The sequence below is a fragment of the Schistocerca serialis genome, chromosome 2, assembly GCF_023864345.2.
Source record: "Schistocerca serialis cubense isolate TAMUIC-IGC-003099 chromosome 2, iqSchSeri2.2, whole genome shotgun sequence".
Lineage (NCBI taxonomy): Eukaryota > Metazoa > Arthropoda > Insecta > Orthoptera > Acrididae > Schistocerca > Schistocerca serialis.
In genome coordinates this window covers 443,994,404-444,016,161 of record NC_064639.1, presented here as the reverse complement: position 1 = coordinate 444,016,161, position 21,758 = coordinate 443,994,404, and the positions used below count along the sequence as shown (strand labels likewise).

Here is a 21,758-nt window from a genome sequence, read left to right as displayed (position 1 = left end):
GTGTTGCAATGAGGAAGTCTATAGCTAGTTGATTATTGTAACGAAGTATTTCTCGTAGTATAACTACGAGTAAGTTTTATTTCTTCTGTGAAGCTGTCTGACGAAAACTTGATAATGTGACTGGCATGTAGCGTTCAAAAGTGTATTAATTTGACTGAATTTTAATTAATTATTTTAACGGTTTTAGTTCCTTATTCATTCGTTGTACAACGTACCTGTTGGACCTGAGTTTCTACGTGGCGTATACAATTTTCAAATACTTACGTGTATTCAGCCGGGTAATACTTTCGCGGTCGCTGAAAATATTACTTTGGCTGAATACCAGTAAGCTGTTTGAAAACGTACCTGTTTTCTTCAAACTGATTTACTCCCTGATATCTTTAAATTGGTGTATCCCCTGAGTTGTGGCGTACATTGATGTCGCTCTCTTTCATTATTTCATATTGTAGAACTCTAAAATTCTTTTTAAACAACCACGATCCTGCAGTTCCTAACTGACTGTTAGTTACTCATTGACACCATCTTACCGCCTGACGGCACAAACTAAGATGACTGCTCGCTGGGCCAGGGTTTACCTCCACACAGTCCATACGGGCGCGCCATCGCCTCATTACGTGCCGGATGCTAGGCGGTCTAGAGCCTTGGTGGTTAGGTTCCAAAGATTCTTATATGCAATACACAGAAAGAAAACATGTAATTCGTAAGCACATAGACATTTGAACTGGTGAACATTTTCTTGTTTGAAGAGGTTCTTTCTAATAAGTAGCTACTGAAAATTCTTTTCCATTATACAGTCTGTGGCTGGGTAACCCATGAGTTTATTTCTCAGTATATATCACTTCTCTACGCACTTTACGTAATAAACATTGTATAACATGCATCGAGAAGTTATATGATCCATAATATAAGCCATTTCATACTTTAATCATCATAATCACCGCTATTTCGCGTAGTGAAACTACACATGTATATTTTTTCTGAGGCATTATTTGACGTTTAGACTAGATCTTATCCAGTTTCATATAAAAATCCTTAATTAGTGCTCTTCTTTCTCGTTTGGGACGAAAATTGTTTTGTGTTGTTGTTGTTATTGTTGTTGTGGTCTTCAGTCCTGAGACTGGTTTGATACAGCTCTCCATGCTACTCTATCCTGTGTAAGCTTCTTCATCTCCCAGTACCTACTGCAACCTACATCCTTCTGAATCTGCTTAGTGTATTCATCTCTTGGTCTCCCTCTATGATTTTTACCCTCCACGCTGCCCTCCAGTACCAAATTGGTGATCCCTTGATGCCTCGGGACATGTCCTACCAACCGATACCTTCTTCTAATCAAGTTGTGCCACAAACTCCTCTTCTCCCCAATTCTATTCAATACCTCCTCATTAGTTATTTAGTTATGGGATGTACCCATCTAATCTTCAGCATTCTTCTGTAGCGCCACACTTCGAAAGCTTCTTTTCTCTTCTTGTCCAAACTATTTATAGTCCATGTTTCACTTCCATACATGGCTACACTCCATACAAAGACTTTCAGAAACGACTTCCTCACACTTAAATCTATACTCGATGTTAACAAATTTCTCTTCTCTAGAAACGCTTTCCTTGCCATTGCCAGTCCACATTTTATATCTTCACTACTTCGACCATCATCAGTTATTTTGCTCCCCAAATAGCAAAACTCCTTTACTACTTTAAGTGTCTCATTTCCTAATCTTATTCCCACAGCGTCACCCGACATAATTCGACTACATTCCATTATCCTCGTTTTGCTTTTGTTGATGATCATCTTATACCCTCCTTTCAAGACACTGTCCATTCCGTTCAACTGCTCTTCCAAGTCCTTTGCTGGAGGAAATCCCTGACCCCGCCGGGAATCGAACCCGGGAACTCGGGCGTGGGAAGCGAGAACGCTACCGCACGACCACGAGATGCGGGCTAATTATATTAATACCTTCAGATGCTGACGCCCATGTAAGCAGGAGATGCCGGGTTCGAGTCCCGGACGGGGCACACATTTTCACATGTCCCCGTTGATATATATCTAAGCCCGTCAGCAGCTGAAGGTATTAATATAATTCTCATTTCACTTTAGTTATTACTGCCGTTCGTGATAGGAACGGGTATAAACAAGCTTTTACGAATCCATATTAAGGCCCTATTTCTTACAGAATTAGTCGTTTTTTAGTTAAAAAATATAGATGCAAAGATGCATGTTCTACAAACAATAACTCGCAGCAAAATCGTATTTACAATTTCAAGTCCATAGTTGCTCCTGCACACAATTCAAGAGTTCATAAAATCACTTGTGGTAAGTGCCTTGTTTGTTATGTGGGACCAACTGGAAGATCTTTCAATGTTTGGTATAAGGAACATTTATTGGGAAAAAGAGTACTTATGTACATAATTCTACTTTTGCTAATCATCTGTTAATTTCCGTGGCCGATCGGTTCTAGGCTCTACAGTCTGGAACCGCGCGACTGCTACGGTCGCAGGTTCGAATCCTGCCTCGGGCATGGGTGTGTGTGATGTCCTTAGGTTAGTTAGGTTTAAGTAGTTCTAAGTTCTATGGGACTGATGAACTCAGAAGTTAAGTCCCTTAGTGCTCAGAGTCATTTGAACAATTTTTTTGTTAATTTACTGTCACAAACCGAGAAGTGTTGAAAAAATTTTCATTACATGCAAATATTTTTACCTATACAGCTGTTTGTGTAAATATTCTGCAATAGTCTGTACTTTACGTAATGGGAATTTCAGTAAAGCCTAATGGATGGCCGGCCGAAGTGGCCGTGCGGTTCTAGGCGCTGCAGTCTGGAACCGCGAGACCGCTACGGTCGCAGGTTCGAATCCTGCCTCGGGCATGGATGTGTGTGATGTCCTTAGGTTAGTTAGGTTTAACTAGTTCTAAGTTCTGGGGGACTAATGACCTTAGAAGTTGAGTCCCATAGTGCTCAGAGCCATTTGAACCATTTGAACCTAAAGGATGGCTCTCAGTTGTACTTCATTTACTTGACTACTTTGTATTTCCAAAAATACATTAAGTTCTCATCCTTTGATTTCGTTTCTTCTTAACTGACAGTTGACTAATTCGATTATTTATGTTATAAAGTCTCAGATGAGCATATTTCACTGTCCGCGCCCTATACGTGGCGCAAATTGTTCCTTGTCTTCGTAGCAGCAAAGTGAGCTACTGAGCTGCTAAGTCTGATGTAGTTCCTTGCAAGGTGCGCGTACCAAAGACTGGAACGTTTTTAAGTTTTGAGTTGAGCATGTGTTCTCTTAACTTTGACTATTGTCTTCTGGCAAATACACTACTCGCCTTTAAAATTGCTACACCACGAAGATTACGTGATACAGACGCGAAATTCAACCGACAGGAAGAAGATGCTGTGATATGCAAATGATTAGCTTTTCGGAGCAACCACACAAGGTTGGCGCCGGTGGCGACACCTACAACGTGCTGACATGAGGAAAGTTTCCAACCAATTTCTCATACACAAACAGCAGCTGACTAGCGTTCCCTGGTGAAACGATGTTGTGGGGCCACGTGTAAGGAGGAGGAATGCGTACCATCACGTTTCTGACTTTGATAAAGGTTGGATTGTAGCCTATTGCGATTGTGGTTTATCGTATTGCGACATTGCTGCTCGCGTTGGTCGAGATCCAATGACTGTTAGCAGAATATGGAAGCGGTGGGTTCAGGAGGGCAATACGGAACGCCGTGCTGGATCCCAACGGGATCGTATCACTAGCAGTCGAGATGACAGTCATCTTATCCGCATGGCTGTAACGGATCGTGCTGCCACGTCTCGATCCCTGAGTCAGCAGATGGGGACGCTTGCAAGACAACAACCATCTGCACGAACAGTTCGACGACGTTTGCAGCAGCATGGACTATCAGCTCGGAGACCGTGGCAGCGATTACCCTTGACGCTGCATCACAGACAGGAGCAACTGCGATGGTGTACTCAACGACGAACATTGGTGCACGAATGGTAAAACGTCATTTTTTTCTGATGAATCCAGGTTCTGTTTACAGCATCATGATGGCCGCACCCGTATTTGGTGACATCGCGCTGAACGCACATCGGAGGAGTGTATTCGTCATCGCCATACTGGCGTATCACCCAGCTTGATGGTATGGGGTCCCATTGGTTACAAGTCTCGGTCACCTCTTGTTCGCATTGACGGCACTTTGAACAGTGGACGTTACATTTCAGATGTGTTACGACCCCGGGCTCTATCCTTCATTGGATCCCTGCGAAACCCTACATTTCAGCAGGATAATGCACACCCACATGTTGTAGGTCCTGTACGGGCCTTTCTGGAAACAGAAAATGTTCGACTGCTGCCCTAGCCAGCACATTCTCAAGATCTCTCACCAATTGAAAACGTCTGGTCAATGGTGGCCGAGTAACTGGCTTGTCACAATACGCCAGTCACTACTCTTGATGAACAGTGGTATCGTGTTGAAGCTGCATGGGTAGCTGTACCTGTTCACGCCATCCAAGCTCTGTTTGACTCAATGCCCAGGCGTATCAAGGCCGTTATTAGGGCCAGAGGTGGTTGTTCTGGGTACTGATTTTTCAGGATCTATGCACCCAAATTGCGTGAAAATGTAATCACATGTCAGTTGTAGTATAATATATTTGTCTAATTAATACTCGTTTATCATCTGCATTTCTTCTTGGTGTAGCAATTTTAATGGCCAGTAGTGTAACTTTACGTAAGGTACGTTTCTCTGTTATGACATTTGCATCTTTGTTAATGTTTCAGTCTAGCTTCTTTTTCTTTGTATTGTTTTATAGGGCTTTTAAGTTTTTATTCTGAAGAAGCGAGATCCGCAAAGCACCAATGACGAAACTTAGGTAAATGTATTAAACAATTATATGCAGCTGGTTGGCTGTGTTATTTCTCCGTTGTAATTTTGAAATAATGTAAACGCATGATGTGTTAATACAGTATAAAAATGTGCTTTAGTGATAAATGGGTGTTTCGTTATGTTTCCTGTCGAATTGTTATCTAATTATTGTACTGTGCCTCAAGCAGAAGTGGATGAGTTGCACATCTGAATTGAAACCGTCGTAGAAAGGAAACGGGACGTTTCAGGACGTGGGTCCCTGTTGAAAATATTATGTTCTTACTATCTACCCTTAGTCCTAGCAGTTTGTAGTTGGAACTCCCGAAAATTTTGTATGCATATGTATTGCTTTCTGATGTGATGTGATTCTAGCCATACGCTAGCCATACGCTACATAAGTAATAAATATGACTGTGTTAACAGATTACTGTGAGTAATTCATCGCAAGTTTCGACTGACGGGATACAAATTTAGAGTGTTACGCATTTCACTGCCTGATGAAAGGAAACGGTACATTTACATAGTTCTACCGATTATAACTGAGCATGGTTACAAAATTATTACCACACTGAACTCTCATTCTGGAGGACAATGGTTCCAGTCCCCGGTTGGCAGCCTAAACCTAGGTGTCCCGTGATTTTCCTAAATTTCTCGAGGCAAATGCCGGAAAGGTTCTTTTGGAAAGGGCACAGCCGACTTTCTCTCTCATCCTCCCATAATCCGAGCTTGTACTCCGTCTCTAAGGAACGCACTGTTGACAGGAGGGTAGCCTCTACTCTCACTTCTATTGAATATTCGCGCCAGAGAGCGCAGCTGCTTCATCAGTGTGGTAAAATTAACCCACTCCTTGTTTTGAAACTAGGACAAGAAAACAGCCTAGACTTTTCACTTCTGTTAATAAACGAGCAACAATAATGTAAAACAGGCAACTTTTGTCAAACTTTCAATAGCGAAATGTGATGTGGTTAAGTAAGACTGCCATCACTCCTAAGAGTGTTGTGAACACCGCACTGCTTTACTGAACATGTTCCTCTTGGAGGGGGGGGGGGGGGGAGGTATCCGTTGCCCTCCCCCGACCATTGCACTGACTTACCCAGCCAGTTATAGAGGAACCTACAGGTTAACGTGGACTCCGAACCACGGTGCTACTCGGCATTTTTCACATCAACAAACATTTCGTGAGGCGAAGGAAGTGGTAAGTGACAGGTAAGAGGGCTAGAATTAACAAGCGATCGGACCCCAGATCTTTAGATTTGTAGTCTGGCATTTTAATACTTTCTGTTTTCGTCGTTTAGTCGTCATTGGTGCTTTGCGGATCTCGCATGGCGTCTATGAAATTCTCTCAATGAGAACTTCTGTCAGTTTTTTGTTATTACGAGGGGATGACAGTCCTCTGTCAGCGCACTGTGAGCTACAGTATCACGTATCCCTGTCACGCCATGTATGTTTTTAGGTTGTCAACGGAATAGCAAGCTTCGTCGATAGCGGTCGCGCGGGGTTTCGCGGACTCCTGTGAGACATGCCTCCAGCGGCTGTGTACTGTGAGTGGCCTCTGCCGCCGCGATGTCTGACGGCCGACGGCGGCCGCTCCATCGGTTTGCACTTGGATCCTCTGCACTATGACACCTATGTTCGTGCTCAGTACATCGAGCCTCATCCTAGTTGCTACTGTATAAGCTGGACTCTAATTCTTGCTGCATTATTTGTAATGAGTCTTCGTATACTTGGAGAAATACATGTTAAGTAATTCTTCTGTTTCTCGTGTTACCGTGCTCGTTAATAACTTCTCCTCCTGTCTAGCTTTCCTACGACGACAGTTGTCACACCACCCAGTAGCCCACATCTCTTTACCATTGTCTATGAAGTCGTAGAAAAAGTTATCACTAAGCCACCGAGCCACTGCCATATGGTTACGAATCTCTAAAGATGATTGCGGAGTATTCTTCTATAAAACAACACCTGATAAACATGAACAACTTAAGAGTTGATTTTACGAGTAGGAGGATAGTTGGCAGTTTCTCTGTACCAAAGAAGAGATCAGAAAATAAGGCGTTGTATTGGTTAATACTAAATTTATCTCAGGAGTATTTCTCTATCTTTAACGCGAATTAAGGACATATGATAACATCAGAGACGTTTTCCTTTACACCTCTTTGTATATTTTGCATCGTTAGCTACTTAGTTACCTTAATAGCAGTTGAGAATAATGATTGTTTTTGCTGTTTTTAAATTTTTCTGTAATTTATTTATTACCAAAAAGAATAGTGAGTATGAAATTAATGATGAGCAATCTATAAAATTCAATAGTTTCCAGTTCGTCAGTCTTAAATCAATTAAGTCTTGTACTGTTTTCGCCTTTATCTCAAATAAAAGTTAAAATAACTAAAGAAATGGTTCAAACGGCTCTAAGCAAATGGGACTTAATATCTGAGGTCATCAGTCCCCTAGACTTATAAATACTTAAATCTAACTAACCTAAGGGCATCACACACATCCATGCCCAAGGCAAGATTCAAACCTGCGGTTCCGAACTGAAGCGCCTAGAACTGCTGAGTCACAGCGGTCGGCTAAAATAACTAAAGGAAGGACCTAAAACTGAGAGAAATAAGAAGAAAGATGGAGAATTAATTTTCTTTGTTGTACTTATTTTATCTTCATAATTAGATTTACAACGTGCCTTCAAAGTTTCTTGTCAGAATGTCGTTTTTAGACTTGACATATTTTACGCATCAACCGTACATAACTATACTAATTTCGATTTAGATGCAGAAATACAAGACTATTTAACAAAACATCTGTATGTCCTGGTTTGCATTTGATTTACAGTCACCCAGCAAAGCGAAGTTCTTCGTGCCACTGAATCAGTACCAACTCTTTGTCCACTTCCTTCACTCCACACACGTTCATAGGTACGTAAATTCGGCAGTCTATCGGATCCTCTCAGTGACAGATGGATGTCTTGACGTTCAAGGAAGCCTTCCTCTTGTGAAATCCGTTACCATCTGAAGAGCGAATTCTGGCTTGTCCGTCGGCACCATATGACCTGCTCCTCGAACCAAGAGTTCCGTCAGATTCCCTCCGGTCTTCATGTATCCAGCGAGGCTGCTTCCAACGTACCTGAAAAAGTGAGACTAAAGTACGGACTGTGAAACATTAATGTTGATCATGTTTTAAAGCAAAATTGAGATGCTGTGGTTGCGATAATAACGTTCGCAAAATATACTTTGCAGTGCATTACAGTCTTAGAAACAAGTCAAGGATAACTGAAGCAACCGAGTAATATCGATGGAAGAGAACGTGGCCACGTAAAAATCTCATCTTTATTCAAAGGAAGGACCACGTGAAAACAAAAAAACAGTCCTTGTAGCTCATAGATGCAACTATGTTGGGAACTATGTTTCTACACGTCTGGAGAGTGCTGCTGATTCGCAACTGGGTAGAGAATTTATGAATAACAGCTCCAGTTGCTAAAAAATTCATTTTACTTCAGACTTGTTTAGACTTTGATACTGAAGCCATTTTGAGATTCCACTACAATAAAGCTTCGATATATAATAACAAAATAAAGAACGTTTTAGCAACTGGAGCGGTTATTCATCAGTGTGTTGGGAATGTGTCGGAATACTTACATTTTGATCAAGTTAAAGAATAAACAGAGGATATTTCGAAAATGAGTGATAACAGGAAAACAAAGAGGAAAGAAAGTATGATGTTTAATGATGATTGTGTTTGTAAAGTGCACACTTCCATGTCGTCTGTTAGATCGCCACTGAGCAGCTCGTGGTCGTGCGGTAGCGTTCTCGCTTCCCGCGCCCGGGTTCCCGGGTTCCATTCCCGGCGGGGTCAGGGATTTTCTCTGCCTCGTGATGACTGGGTGTTGTGTGATGTCCTTAGGTTGGTTCGGTTCTAAGTTCTAGGGGACTGATGACCATAGATGTTAAGTCCCATAGTGCTCAGAGCCATTTGAGCCAACCAGATTGCCACTGAAGATAGCAACAAAACAACCATAGCGCCCACAAATTCCGGAACTCCAGCATTTTATTCTTCTTCTTAAGCACAACATAAAGACATAAGGCATATTTAGATGGAGGGGATGTAGGAACTTCGTGGAAGTTCTACAGAAAGAAATTTGCTAGTTGTACAGAGATGAAGCTACGTATAGACTGCGTTTACGGAGAAAATGTCAAAAATCTTGAGCGTGCAGAACTGATAACAGTGAATATAGGTCTATCGGCGCGGAACTATTGCAGGCAAGTTAAACCGTAATCGTGTTTTCTTATTCATGTTCAGAGCGTTTGATATTGCTGTGAACTAACAGATGGTAGTAGAGACCGCATGAATTATCCTGATTTCCTGTTCTGCAGCTACACACTCTCACCACTGTATTAACAGGCAAAATAATAAGAAAATACAACGTTGCATGGGACTTTTGTGACATGACGAGCTTTCTGAAGTGCTACGTGAGACACCTGCACAAAATTTCGAAAACGTTTCTTAGGTTCACCGTTAGTATGAGATGTTGTTGTTGTTGTGGTCTTCAGTCTTGAGACTGGTTTGATGCAGCTCTCCATGCTACTCTATCCTGTCCAAGCCTCTTCATCTCCCAGTACCTACTGCACCCTACATCCTTCTGAATCTGCTTAGTGTATTCATCTCTTGGTCTCCCTCTACGATTTTTACCCTCCACGCTGTCCTCCAGTACTAAATTGGTGATCCCTCGATGCCTCAGAACATGTCCTACCGAACGATCCCTTCTTCTAGTCAAGTTGTGCCACAAACTGCTCTTCTCCCCAATTCTATTCAATACCTCCTCATTAGTTATGTGATCTACCCATCTAATCTTCAGCATTCTTCTGTAGCACCACATTTCGAAAGCTTCTATTCTCTTCTTGTCCATACTAGTTATCGTCCATGTTTCACTCCCATGCATGGCTACACTCCATACAAATACTTTCAGAAACGACTTCCTCACATTTAAATCTATACTCGATGTTAACAAATTTCTCTTCTTCAGAAACGCTTTCCGTGCCATTGCCAGTCTACATTTTATATCCTCTCTATTTTGAACATCATCAGTTATTTTGCTCCCCAAATAGCAAAACTCCTTTACTACTTTAAGTGTCTCATTTCCTAATCTAATTCCCTCAGCATCACCCGCCTTAATTCGACTACATTCCACCATCCTCGTTTCGCTTTTGTTGATGTTCGTCTTATACCCTCCTTTCAACACACTGTCCATTCCGTTCAACTGCTCTTCCAAGTCCTATGCTGTCTCTGACAGAATTACAATGTCATCGGCGAACCTCAAAGTTTTTATTTCTTCTCCATGGATTTTAATGCCTACTCCGAAATTTTCTTTTGTTTCCTTTACTGCTTGCTCAATATACAGATCGAATAGCACCGTGGAGAGGCTACAACCCTGTCTCACTCTCTTCCCAACCACTGCTTCCCTTTCATTTCCCTCGACTCTTATAACTGCCATCTGCTTTCTGTACAAATTGTAAATAGTCTTTCGCTCCCTGTATTTTACTCCTGCCACCTGCAGAATTTGAAAGAGAGTATTCGAGTCAAAATTGTCAGAAGCTTGCTCTAAGTCTACAAATGCTAGAAAAGTACGTATGCCTTTCCTTAATCTTTCTTCTAAGATAAATCTTAGGGTCAGTATTGCCTCACGTGTTCCAACATTTCTACGGAATACAAACTGATCTTCCCCGAGGTCGGCTTCTACCAATTTTTCCATTCGTCTGTAAAGAATTCGCGTTAGTATTTTGCAGCTGTGACTTATTAAACTGATGGTTCGGTAATTTTCACATCTGTCAACACCTGCTTTCTTTGGAATTGGAATTATTATATTCTTCTTGAAGTTTGAGGGAATTTCGACAGTCTCATACATCTTGCTCACCAGATGGTAGAGTTTTGTCAGGACTGGCTCTCCCGAGGCTGTCAGTAGTTCTAATTGAATGTTGTCAATTCCCGGGGCTTTGTTTTGACTTAGATCTTTCAGTGTTCTGTCAAACTCTTCACGCAGTATCATATCTCCGATTTCATCTTCATCTTCATCCTCTTCCATTTCCATAATATTGTCCTCAAGTACATCGCCTTTGTATAGACCCTCTATATAGCCCTTCCACCTACTTGCTTTCCCTTCTTTGCTTAGAACTGGGTTTCCATCTGAGCTCTTGCTATTCATGCAAGTGGTTCTCTATTCTCCAAAGGTCTCCTTAATTTTCCTGCTTAGCGATTTTGCACTTCCTGTCGATATCATTTTTGAGACGTTTGTATTCCTTTTTGCCTGCATCATTTGTATTTTCTCCTTTCATCAATTAAATTCAGTATCTCTTCTGTTACCCAAGGATTTCTACTAGCCCTCGGCTTTTTACCTACTTGATCCTCTGCTGCCTTCAATATTTCATCCCTCAAAGCTACCAATTCTTCTTCTTCTGTATTTCATTCCCCCATTCCTGTCAATTGTTCCCTTATGCTCTGCTGAAACTCTGTACAACCTCTGGTTCTTTCAGTTTATCCAGGTCCCATCTCCTTAAATTCCCACCTTTTTACAGTTTCTTCAGCTTTAATATACAGTTCATAACCAATAGATTGTGGTCAGAGCCCACATCTGCCCTGGAAATGTCTTTCAATTTAAAACCTGGTTCCTAAATCTCTGTCTCACCATTATACAAACTATCTAAAACCTTCTATTATCTCCAGGGTCCTTCCATGTATACAACCTTCTTTCTTGATTCTTCAACCAACTGTTAGCTATGATTAAGTTATGCTCTGTGCAAAATTCTACCAGGTGGTTTCCTCTTTCATTTCTTAGCCCTAATCCATATTCACGTACAACGTTTCCTTCTCTTTCTTTTCCTACTGTTGAATTCCAGTCACCCATGACTATTAAATTTTCGTCTCCCTTCACTACCCGAATAATTTCTTTTTTCTCAGCATACATTTCATCAACTTCTTCATCATATGCAGAGCTAGTTGGCATATAAACTTGTACTACTGTCGTAGGCGTGGGCTTCGTGTCTATCTTGGCCACAATAATGCGTTCACTATGCTGTTCGTAGTAGCTTACCCGCACTCCTATTTTCTTATTCATTATTAAACCTACTCCTGCATTACCCCTATTTGATTTTGTATTTATAACCCTGTATTCACCTGACGAAAACTCTTGTTCCTCCTGCCACCGAACTTCACTAATTCCCACTATATCTAACTTTAACCTATCCATTTCTCTTTTTAAATTTTCTAACCTACCTGCCCGATTAAGGGATCTGACATTCCACGCTCCGATCCGTAGAACGCCAGTTTTCTTTCTCTTGATAATGACGTCCTCTTGAGTAGACCCCGTCCGGAGGTCCGAATGGTGGACTATTTTACCTCCGGAATATTTTACCCAAGAGGATGCCATCATCGTGTCTGAGATGTTAAGTGATACACAAATATTTTACCTGAAGTGTTTCACGCACTTGACTGTTGACTTCGCGTTATAGGATGTAACGTAAGTATAGCCATGGCATTATTAAGTTTTGCATCTACAAAAATTCATTGTCTACGCCGGTAAAAGCTTCTGAAAACTTCTGATCATTACAAATAGAAGAAGTAACTTGCTTCTCATAGTCATCTACCTACTTCCACTCATATGAAGCTACAAAATAACTCTGTTAGTATGAGTACTGATGCGTATTTCCGGGACAAATATTTTTGAGATAGTTGTGTGTTTCGTTAGATTTCCGCCTTTTAAAGGCAATATTCCAGAGAGTATGCTGAGATTGACTACTACCAAGGTCTAAGTTATGAATGTATTTATACTTTTTGAGAGTCAAAGTGACAGTGATATTTTTTCTAGTGTATCAATTCGTGTAATGTATTGTAAAATTCACAATAGTAATATGAAACGCGTATGACGTTTATGAAACGTTTTTGAACAGAATTCACATAAGACGATGCAAAGTTTTGTAACGTAAATTACATATTTTTGCAGTTATCAAAGAAGAAAAAAAAATTCATTTTAACAGCACTCTCATACACAGCCTGTTTCACATGAACTAAAGTTTATTTCAATCACTGGTCTGCTGTAAATACAAGAATTAGTAACGCGACTCACGCGTAAAATAGCTATATTTACGACGAACCATATCACGTCGCAGCAATTTGTGATTTTTAAGCAGTAATAAAACCAGTAATTTGCAGATTTTCATGGATGGTTGCAGCGAGCAGTGAGGCTACGCAAGAAATCGTGTCTTCAACATACTTCGCAGTGTTTTGTTTTCGTGTGTTGTTATTTGAGTATCTCGCACATCAGGGCGACATTGGGCTGACGGTGGTTTATTGCCGCCCTTTAGCTACTAACTGATTTTTCCTGACCTTATCCCTTATCTACTCAGGCTTGGCACATGTGGCCTCCTCTCCCTCCCCCTCCTTCCCCACTCCTACCCCCACCCCCTGCCATAGAACTTGTGTACTCCATCCGTTTGTGTTTAGCGTTATTCCATGTGAAAGCGTGACAACGTGTTCGAAATGTTTGCAAATCGTATAACTGAGGCGGGACGTAGGTACCAGCCCAGTATTCAGTTAGTTGGATGTGGGGAAATCGCCTAGAAACCACATCCAAGCTAGCCAGCACATCGGCCCTTGTCGTTAATCCGCTGGACGGGTGGCATCCGGGGCTGGCGCGCTTCACTGAATCCCGGAAGCGACGAACAAACGCGCACGGTTATCCAGGCAGGTGGTTATTTTGCTAAGGACGTCAGTAAAATACACAAATATAGTTTCTAAAAATGTGGAAAATATAACTAAGGGCATGTTTTTTTTTTTTAATTATTCGAACAATCGATTATGTCTTGTAGATTTTAAGTGAAATATCCTTTTTTTTTTTTAATTCACAGTTAGCTCATGATATTCTGTATAAAAACCGAGTACTACACTTTACTGGAGTTACAAGAAATAAGTAACAGGTGAGGAGAGTCATTGGAGCAAGAGTATTTTGGAGAGAATGTGGACTGGAAGAATTCAGGATTGCAATGACCCAAGGTGGACGCAGGAAAGAAGCGCGGGAGAATGGGGGTAAAGAGTAGCTCTGACATGAAGAGGACTATCTGTTAAAGCTGGGAGCAGGGGCGTATTACATGACCAGGCAGGCAGAGAAAGTTAAAGTTTCTTTAGGACCGAATGTGGGGAGTGTCTGGATGAAAGATTAGGGAGCGAGAGCAGCATGTATAAGCGCGGCAGCATATGAGGGTTAATGAGAAGGGATGCAGCGACAGATTGGTTGGTTTCAAGTTACGAGGGGCGTTCAATAAACAATGCAACAGATTTTTTTTTCTGAAAGCAGGTTGGCTTTACTCACGATTCCAATATAGCAAATTATTCGCCGCTCTTTTGACTATAAAACTCTATTTTTCAACATAATCTTCGTTCAATGCGACGAGCTTCCGCCACCTGAGAGGGCGTCTATGCCCACATTGTACCATTCTATTGATCGAAGTTGGAGCGAACGTCTTTTTGCGTCCATAGCCTCCCCATCATCCACGTACTGGGCCTAACGGATGGAAGTCTGAAGGTGATCTTTTATCTTCTGTTAGGTGGCGAGGAAACCAGCAGTCACACACCTTTGAGGACCCCAACGTGTGGACGAGTGTTTCAGCACTACCAACAGATACGTCCAGCTGAGCAGCGAGGTACTTGATTGTGATCCGTGGATCGCCTCGAACGAGAGCGTCAGCACGTTCCAACAGTGCAGGAGTCACAGCTGTTTGCAGCCGGCTGGATATCGGACAAGATTGCGCGACTTAGTTACGATGACGACAGGCACCTCGCCCAACGACTCACCGTACTTTTGTTTACTGCTAGGTCTCCGTTGACATTCTGCTAGCGCCTATGAATACGTGCGATGCTCTGGTTTTCCGGCAAAAGAAACTCAATGACAGCTCTCTGCTTGTACTACACCTCCGTTACAGACGCCATTTTGAATGCTACCTATAGCCCCGTGAAACTTCATGAAACTATAGGGGCTAAAATGCAAATATCCCAAGATGTCCCACATCAAATTCCGCATTTTGTCAAAGGAAACTGGCCGAGAAAAAGAAGTGTTGCATTACCGGTTGGATTCTCCTCGTAGTAGGAAGTGCAGGAAATCCGACGGTGTTCAGTGTGAGAGTAGTGGTTTTTAGAGTTTGCATACAAAAGCAGAAGATTCATATGTGGGTACGTGGAGAACACTACACACCATGGTTGTCTGTCAGCCTCCCTGTACTGGGCTGCGTGCTGCCACTGCAAGTGGCGGAAGGCGTCCGCCGAGAGCGCATAGGCGACGATGAGGTCCAGCTGGCCGCTGTAGCACAGCACGCGGGTCCCGGAGTCCAGCAGGTGCTCCAGCCAGTGGCGCGCCGTCGACATGAAGCGCGGCACCATCTTCGCGTACACCTGGTCAACAGCAAAAAATGATGGAGACTGCATATCATCATATCACTCTGTGTATGGCAATGCCATTCTGTATACGGAAAAAGCGTGCTAGTCGACCCACTAGGAGAACACTACAGTCGAGATTATTCCAGAAAGAACTTTGATCAAATTTCAATCCATCTACAGATAATTCATTCATATTGAAACTTAACACGTTTAATGAGCATTTAATGATTCCACCATCTACCACTATTGTTAGGCGAATGTACGTTATAAATTATACTAAACCCGATGTTGCGTCTATTCCGTGTCAGTGTCCAGTAACTTGAGTGTTAAGGTGCCTTGTTGCTCACATACCGGTGTAGACAGTGTGTCGACAGAATTACTTCACACTATAGTCTCTGCGAGCGCCTCGAACACTGACGTTTCAGTTTTGCATTGAAAGGTAGTCCCACTGCTCCGCTGTCTCTATTTCATGGTGTTGTTACCCTGTTTAGAGTAGGAGATGGTTAGATACTAAAATAATGTATCCGAGAGTATAACAAATATGGTATTTACTGTGGAGGCACCCAGTCCCGTCCTGATCGGTAATACACTAATAAAGGGAATGGTAACTAATCATGTCTGGCACCTTGAAATTTGCAGGAGAAGTCGGAAGACTTTGATCTCAGGAACACGCCTTCCCATACGCACCCTTACGAGACGTCCATCGATCTTTCTTACATTTTAAAGATGGGTGAGCAAAGATTAAACTACGTATCTGATCTGCAGCTTTCCTTTCACCGTTTTTTTCTCGAAATTTGAGACTTGATTGTAAAAGACAATAAAAATATTACGATTCAAAGCATTGGCCATCGCTGACCACTACTTTCTCCCCTCTTTCTGGCAGCACATTACCTTTCCCAAACCATATCCTGAACCAACCCACCCTTTTCCTACATCTTCTTCTCTCCTTGGATCACCTTCTGATGCAATTCAATAACAATGAAGTCCATTCGCGACGGAATAACTTGGGCCTTTTGGCGAAATCCATGAATCGCTCCAATTTTTCACTTGTTCATATAACGAGAGGCGCTGATGTGAGCCACTGACCGAAAAAGTTGGTAATCAGACGGAGCAATTTCTCAAGAATACAGCAGTGGGGCTAGTACTTCCCATTCGCGCGTTTAAAAAGTGTCAGTTTTCAAAATGATGGGAGCAGTCAGTCGTCGTTCCATTTCTAGCTTTATTAAGGCAGGTCCAGATTTCGGCTAGTGACTAGCCATTATCAAAGCAGTATTTCAGAGTTTTTTTTTATACAAGCCGTAGTACGTCTACATCTGCTGTGAATGACTGAAAGAACTGTGACAGGAGCCAAAAAAAAAAAAAGTGTAGACATACTGGGGCGTGCATAAAAAATTCTGAAATACTGCACTGCTAATGGCTAGGCACTAGCCGAAAGCTGGCTCTTCTTTAATAAAGCTAGAGAGGAAATGACTGACGACTGATTGCTGCTCTCTGTCATTTTGAAAGTCATATCACAGTCGTCGAGCGCATTCCACTTTCCTAGTGGAAAGTAATTTGATGAAGTTTCCAAGTATGTTTTGACGGGTTTTCTGACATGGCGGTCGAGCACTGATTAAAACTTCCCGCAAATGACGAGAATTGAACTCGTAAGCTGACGTATTCAGTCGAGAATAACTTTATGATGCAATCACAGATCGATTAATATTTTGATGGCGTTATCTTAAACAAATGCTTGCGACCTTTCGTCTCTACCACCACTTGCCGTTATTGCCATCTTTTGCAAAACGCGAAAGCAAGGTAGCAGACCTAATAACGACAATCACCGCGTTGCCCACAGTATTATCGATTGTAAATTTCAAGAGAATTCTGAATTTAAAACATTACTGAGACACTGAAATTGACAAACGATATGAATTGAAACGCACAACCTCTTGGGTCATTAGATCGTCCTTAACAAACAGAACATGATACTAAATTTCCAAATGAAAAGTATTTTCACCTGAAAATTCTAAACTTAACCAAATAGCGGGAGTTAAAACTTTATTATGCGACCAGAAAGCCATCAGCTTCAGCGAAAACAAACTAAGCATCGAATGTCACGCAAACGCGAAGCCAAGTGCCAGAAACATTTACCCATCTTGAAGTAGCAGCATCTCACTTTAGAACGTGGAACTGACAAGTTCTAAATAGTTTCCAGACAAAAATTGTACTTTTTCAGTCAGTAAAAGTCATTGCCTAATCGACGTAACAGACATGTATCTGCGAGGAACTAAAAACTGCTATTATTCAGAAGCTATTTCGAGGATTCGATGTAGCACCTCAAATGCGTCATAACTTGTAAAAGTATTTTGTTACCACCGAGGCAACCATTTTTACGGAGCACTCATGTACACGCTCTTCCGATACACTAGTCAGCTACCGAGTCACGATGAACTTCGCGCCAAGGAATTAGCAATCGTCCGTCTCTACCTTACAAGCGAATCCGTGATGTAAGCCACATGTGCTAATCACAGATTTACAAACTGAATAATTGATGTATGTTCTTAAAGTGAAAATTATCTAATTCGATTTCATTGTTTCCTTTCTGCTGTAGTCTTTAATTAACACAATTCCACGTAACCTGACGGGCTAACGAATTCGTAGAACTACTATATGACAAAATTGATATTTCGAAATATTGGTCAGCAGAGCTCTTCCGAGTATTCCTCCATGACAGAATCGTCACATACATTTCCCACGCTACCTAAGGTCTACATGCAGCAAGGACCTTCCTTAGGACTAAAGCTTGACACAAAACTAATGTCGAAAGCACACCTCTGTTCCATCCAACACAAAGCCTGAAACCAACAAGAACTATTAAAACTACTTACGTATATATGTTGTGTGTGGTATCTACATTCTTCTACATTACTGGAAAAGAACAAATCACTCAGCCAACCCATCGCACAACATGTCGATATTAGTTAGACTCTGTCTCTGCTAAATTCTACACTACGTTGAAGTTCTAATACCCATGCACCCATCCCCTGCTCACCTTCAACATTCCCCATCCCATATCCTGTACCACTTACCCCTTTCCTACACCTACTCTGGTTGGACTACCATCGGACCCAATACATTAATAAGGAACAGACTCTAAGCAGCCAATATCCTACCCCCTAATCAGCAACCCAGCTGTCCTGTTACACCAGTATGTTTAAAGGAGCCCTAGGTCTTATCGATGTTCTATCACCAGAGTTCCAACCAACTCCCACTAACCAAAAATGAAGTAGACGTACTCTTTCTTCCACCCACATTCCACAATGCTACCCCCTCACAACATACTTTCTTTTACTCTCTCCTCCATCAGTAACTGCCAGTAATTCTCTGACTTTCGACAGGACCCCATTGTAGTGCTCAACATTCCTTCTCCATCCTGAATATTATTATTTTCATTCGTCACCAGCATTACTATTACACCACAGTAGTATCAACATCAACTCTGATTGCATTTTAACTTTTGTGTAAATTCGTGGTAGATTTCAGTATTTATATTTCAAATCACTACACAGTAATTAGAAACAGATAATATTTAAATGGTGCAAGTAGGTTACTGCTTAGTGACAAAAATGAACTCTCCAAGACTGTAAGTCTCTAAATGCTTATTCGTCTTTTCTTTTTTCCTCCCGCATGCTGGACCAGAGGTCCCTGCCATCATGACGATGGAAGGAGGTTCCACACGTCAAGCTATAGCTCCATTTCTAATTTTGGTATTTTACTTCTAAAGAATATATGAAATACCACATCAAGTAATATATGAATTAATATAATGCATGGTCCATGGTTCCCTGAAGAATTCTTGTCGATAAGAGTTTGTAAGATGGCTGATTGAACGAATGTCAATTTTGCACTTTAAGTGAGAGATAATGAGCAGATTTGGTTATTAAAATATAACACAAAGGGATGACACTCGATTCGACAGTATTAACACACCGAACCCAAATCCTGCACGTCAATGAGCATAAGGTGAAAAAAGCTTTTGGAGGAAACGTTTTAGTTTGGGGCAGATGCGAGTTGCACTGTCACGGCCCTAGCACAATGGAATGCTTTTAAGAAAGGGTTTGGTGACCCGCGGCCAGAGGGGCAGTGAACGCGCCAGGCAATACATTGAGGAGAGCAGGTAGTGGGCCAGCACTGCTTGATATGGAGAAATTCTTTACAAAACTGCATTGGGGAATATCCAGATGGACACAAACAGACAAGCGACACAGTTGATCACGTGAAATGTCTGTGGTGCGCTCATGATGTACGCATGGCTTTCAGGCGTCAGGAGTGGGCACAAAATGTCCGATTGGCTGGAATAAACTTGGAAAGAGTAGAAAGAGGCGAAATTTTGATGCAGTTTCAAGGTAGGAACTTTGCAATTGGCAGAGGTAGTTTCCGCAAGATGAAAGGAAGGCTCTCATTGGTCTGAAATAGCCATGACGTGGAACACAAAAGGACACAGGTGGGGGACAGTTTGCTACGAAAGACACAAGCCCGAAAACTTAGTGGGCTCTCCTCTGAACCAGCGTCAAGTGTAAAACAGGGTGCATCAAACTCGCCAAAAGAGGAAGTTTGTGTGAACTCTACGTTCACTTCAGCTGACATTCAGCTAGAAATCAGCTGAAGAGTCGTTGAGCTCCAACAGCGGAGAAACGAAAAAGCCACGTAGTTAATTGTAATTGCGAGAACTGAGAGGGCACTGTAGTATACAGACTGCTCCATATATGAGCGTGTATATCGCCATATTTTCAGACTAAGGATGAGTGCATGTTTTCTCGCCTAACGAGAAACATAGGACAGTTTCTGCTGATAAAATCAGTAAAGATTTTGATTAGCTTGTTTATAGGATTTTCATATGGCGAGAGCAGCCCTGCAGTCGACAGCTCATCGCAGCTACGTTAAATGTCGCACGCAACCTTGAGTAGCCTTTTGCTCATCTTGTCACAAAAAACTAACCATCTTAAATAGTACCGAACTTAGAACCGAAATCGGATGATTTGTCATAATATTGACCATCTTCAACTTGTAGAGAACCTTCTATTTAAATCTGATATTGTTGTGTCTGTGTAATTATGGCTAAACAGGACATAATGCATTATCTTGACAACTGTCCTAATATTGTCATGTCACAACCTACGTAAATTTGTGTACACCTTTGACAATAATTCTGAAACTATGCAAATTATGTACAGTTAAACGCCAATGTGCTCTGTCCTAGAATAAGGGTCCACTCCTAACCCCAGTCACTCATTCTAAAGACGCTAACGCACTGAAAGGGTGGTTTTGCTCATGTCTGACAAACGCGAAAGGGATTGGAGTGTCAGAAGTTGATTTTGTTGGTGCATTTGGATCTGGCTCTTGGTGTACTGATGGAAATTATGGCTTTCAAACGTAGATTGTCAAAAGTTCTGCAATGGGAGTTGATCCATGTTTACTAATTAATGATGGGGACTGTCAGTTACTATAATCAAACAAGGGTTACAAATAATATACCTTGACTGGTTCCAAATTCGAATGATTGCTCAGAATAAATAAGAGTCCAGTACTCATCACAGGAGTGGACTTGCCCATAATAACTGTGGTCTTCTGGAAGGAAAAGACTGTAAAAGGTATCACATAACAGACCGAGCGAATAAGAAACAGTGTTAAATGGCTATTAACTGTGAAGTTAAATTGGTGGTGATGATTGCATTAGAAGATTAGTGAGTAAAAGAAACAGAACACCAAAGAGTAAAATCATGGCCGAAAGGACACCATATAGGGACTAATTAATTAATCTGGAACAACATGCCTATCACCCTATATCAATTTCATACACACACCATTCTGCTGTGAAGTTTACATCACTTGCAGGAGGCAAAGTGCAGTGGGGTCACAAACGGAGATAAATGCTGGCTTGGCGTGCCCCATCTGCTCGCATGTTCACTGCTCCTCTTCAAATCGAGGCTTCGAATCTGCAGCAGCCCCAGGCATCGACTACCTCTTTGCAGCTCCTAACGCTGAAGTGTCCCTCTCTCTACCACTAGCAGTGAAGAAGTGACCTGGTACGTTGTATTGTATGTATTGTATGTTAACTGGGGACCTAGAAACGATGGAGAGGCTCTGTCCCCACCGCAGCCGCAGTGGTCCGCAACCCTACGACGACTACCACAGTCCACTTCACCCCTCCGCCACCCCACACTGAACAACTATCTCTGGGTTATTGTGCGGTTCGGCCCCCGGTGAACCCGCCCTCCCCCCCAGGGAATGTCTCACACCAGACGAGTGTAACTCCTATGTTTGCGTGGTAGAGTAATGGTGGTGTACGCATATGTGGAGAACTTGTTTGCACAGCAATCGCCGACATAGTGTAGCTGAGGTGGAATAAGGGGAACCAGCCTGCATTCGCCGGGGCAGATGGAAAACCGCCAAAAAACCATCCACAGATTGGCCTTCTCACCGGACCTCGACACAAGTCCGCCGGGCGG

The 21,758-nt window shown here is 42.1% G+C and overlaps 1 protein-coding gene across 1 annotated transcript in view; it reads right to left on the bottom strand.

Moving 5' to 3' along the window:
* Positions 1–7,540: 7,540 nt before the first annotated feature.
* The window catches only part of LOC126456053 (venom serine carboxypeptidase-like), an 80,914-nt gene continuing 66,696 nt past the window's right edge, over positions 7,541–21,758 (bottom strand). The window contains exons 7-8 of the mRNA XM_050091807.1: positions 15,086–15,282; positions 7,541–7,974 (exon numbers count right to left, since the gene is read on the bottom strand). Of these exons, the coding sequence (XP_049947764.1) occupies positions 7,824–7,974; positions 15,086–15,282 (348 nt within the window). The 3' untranslated portion in view covers positions 7,541–7,823. The remainder of the gene's footprint in view (positions 7,975–15,085; positions 15,283–21,758) is intronic.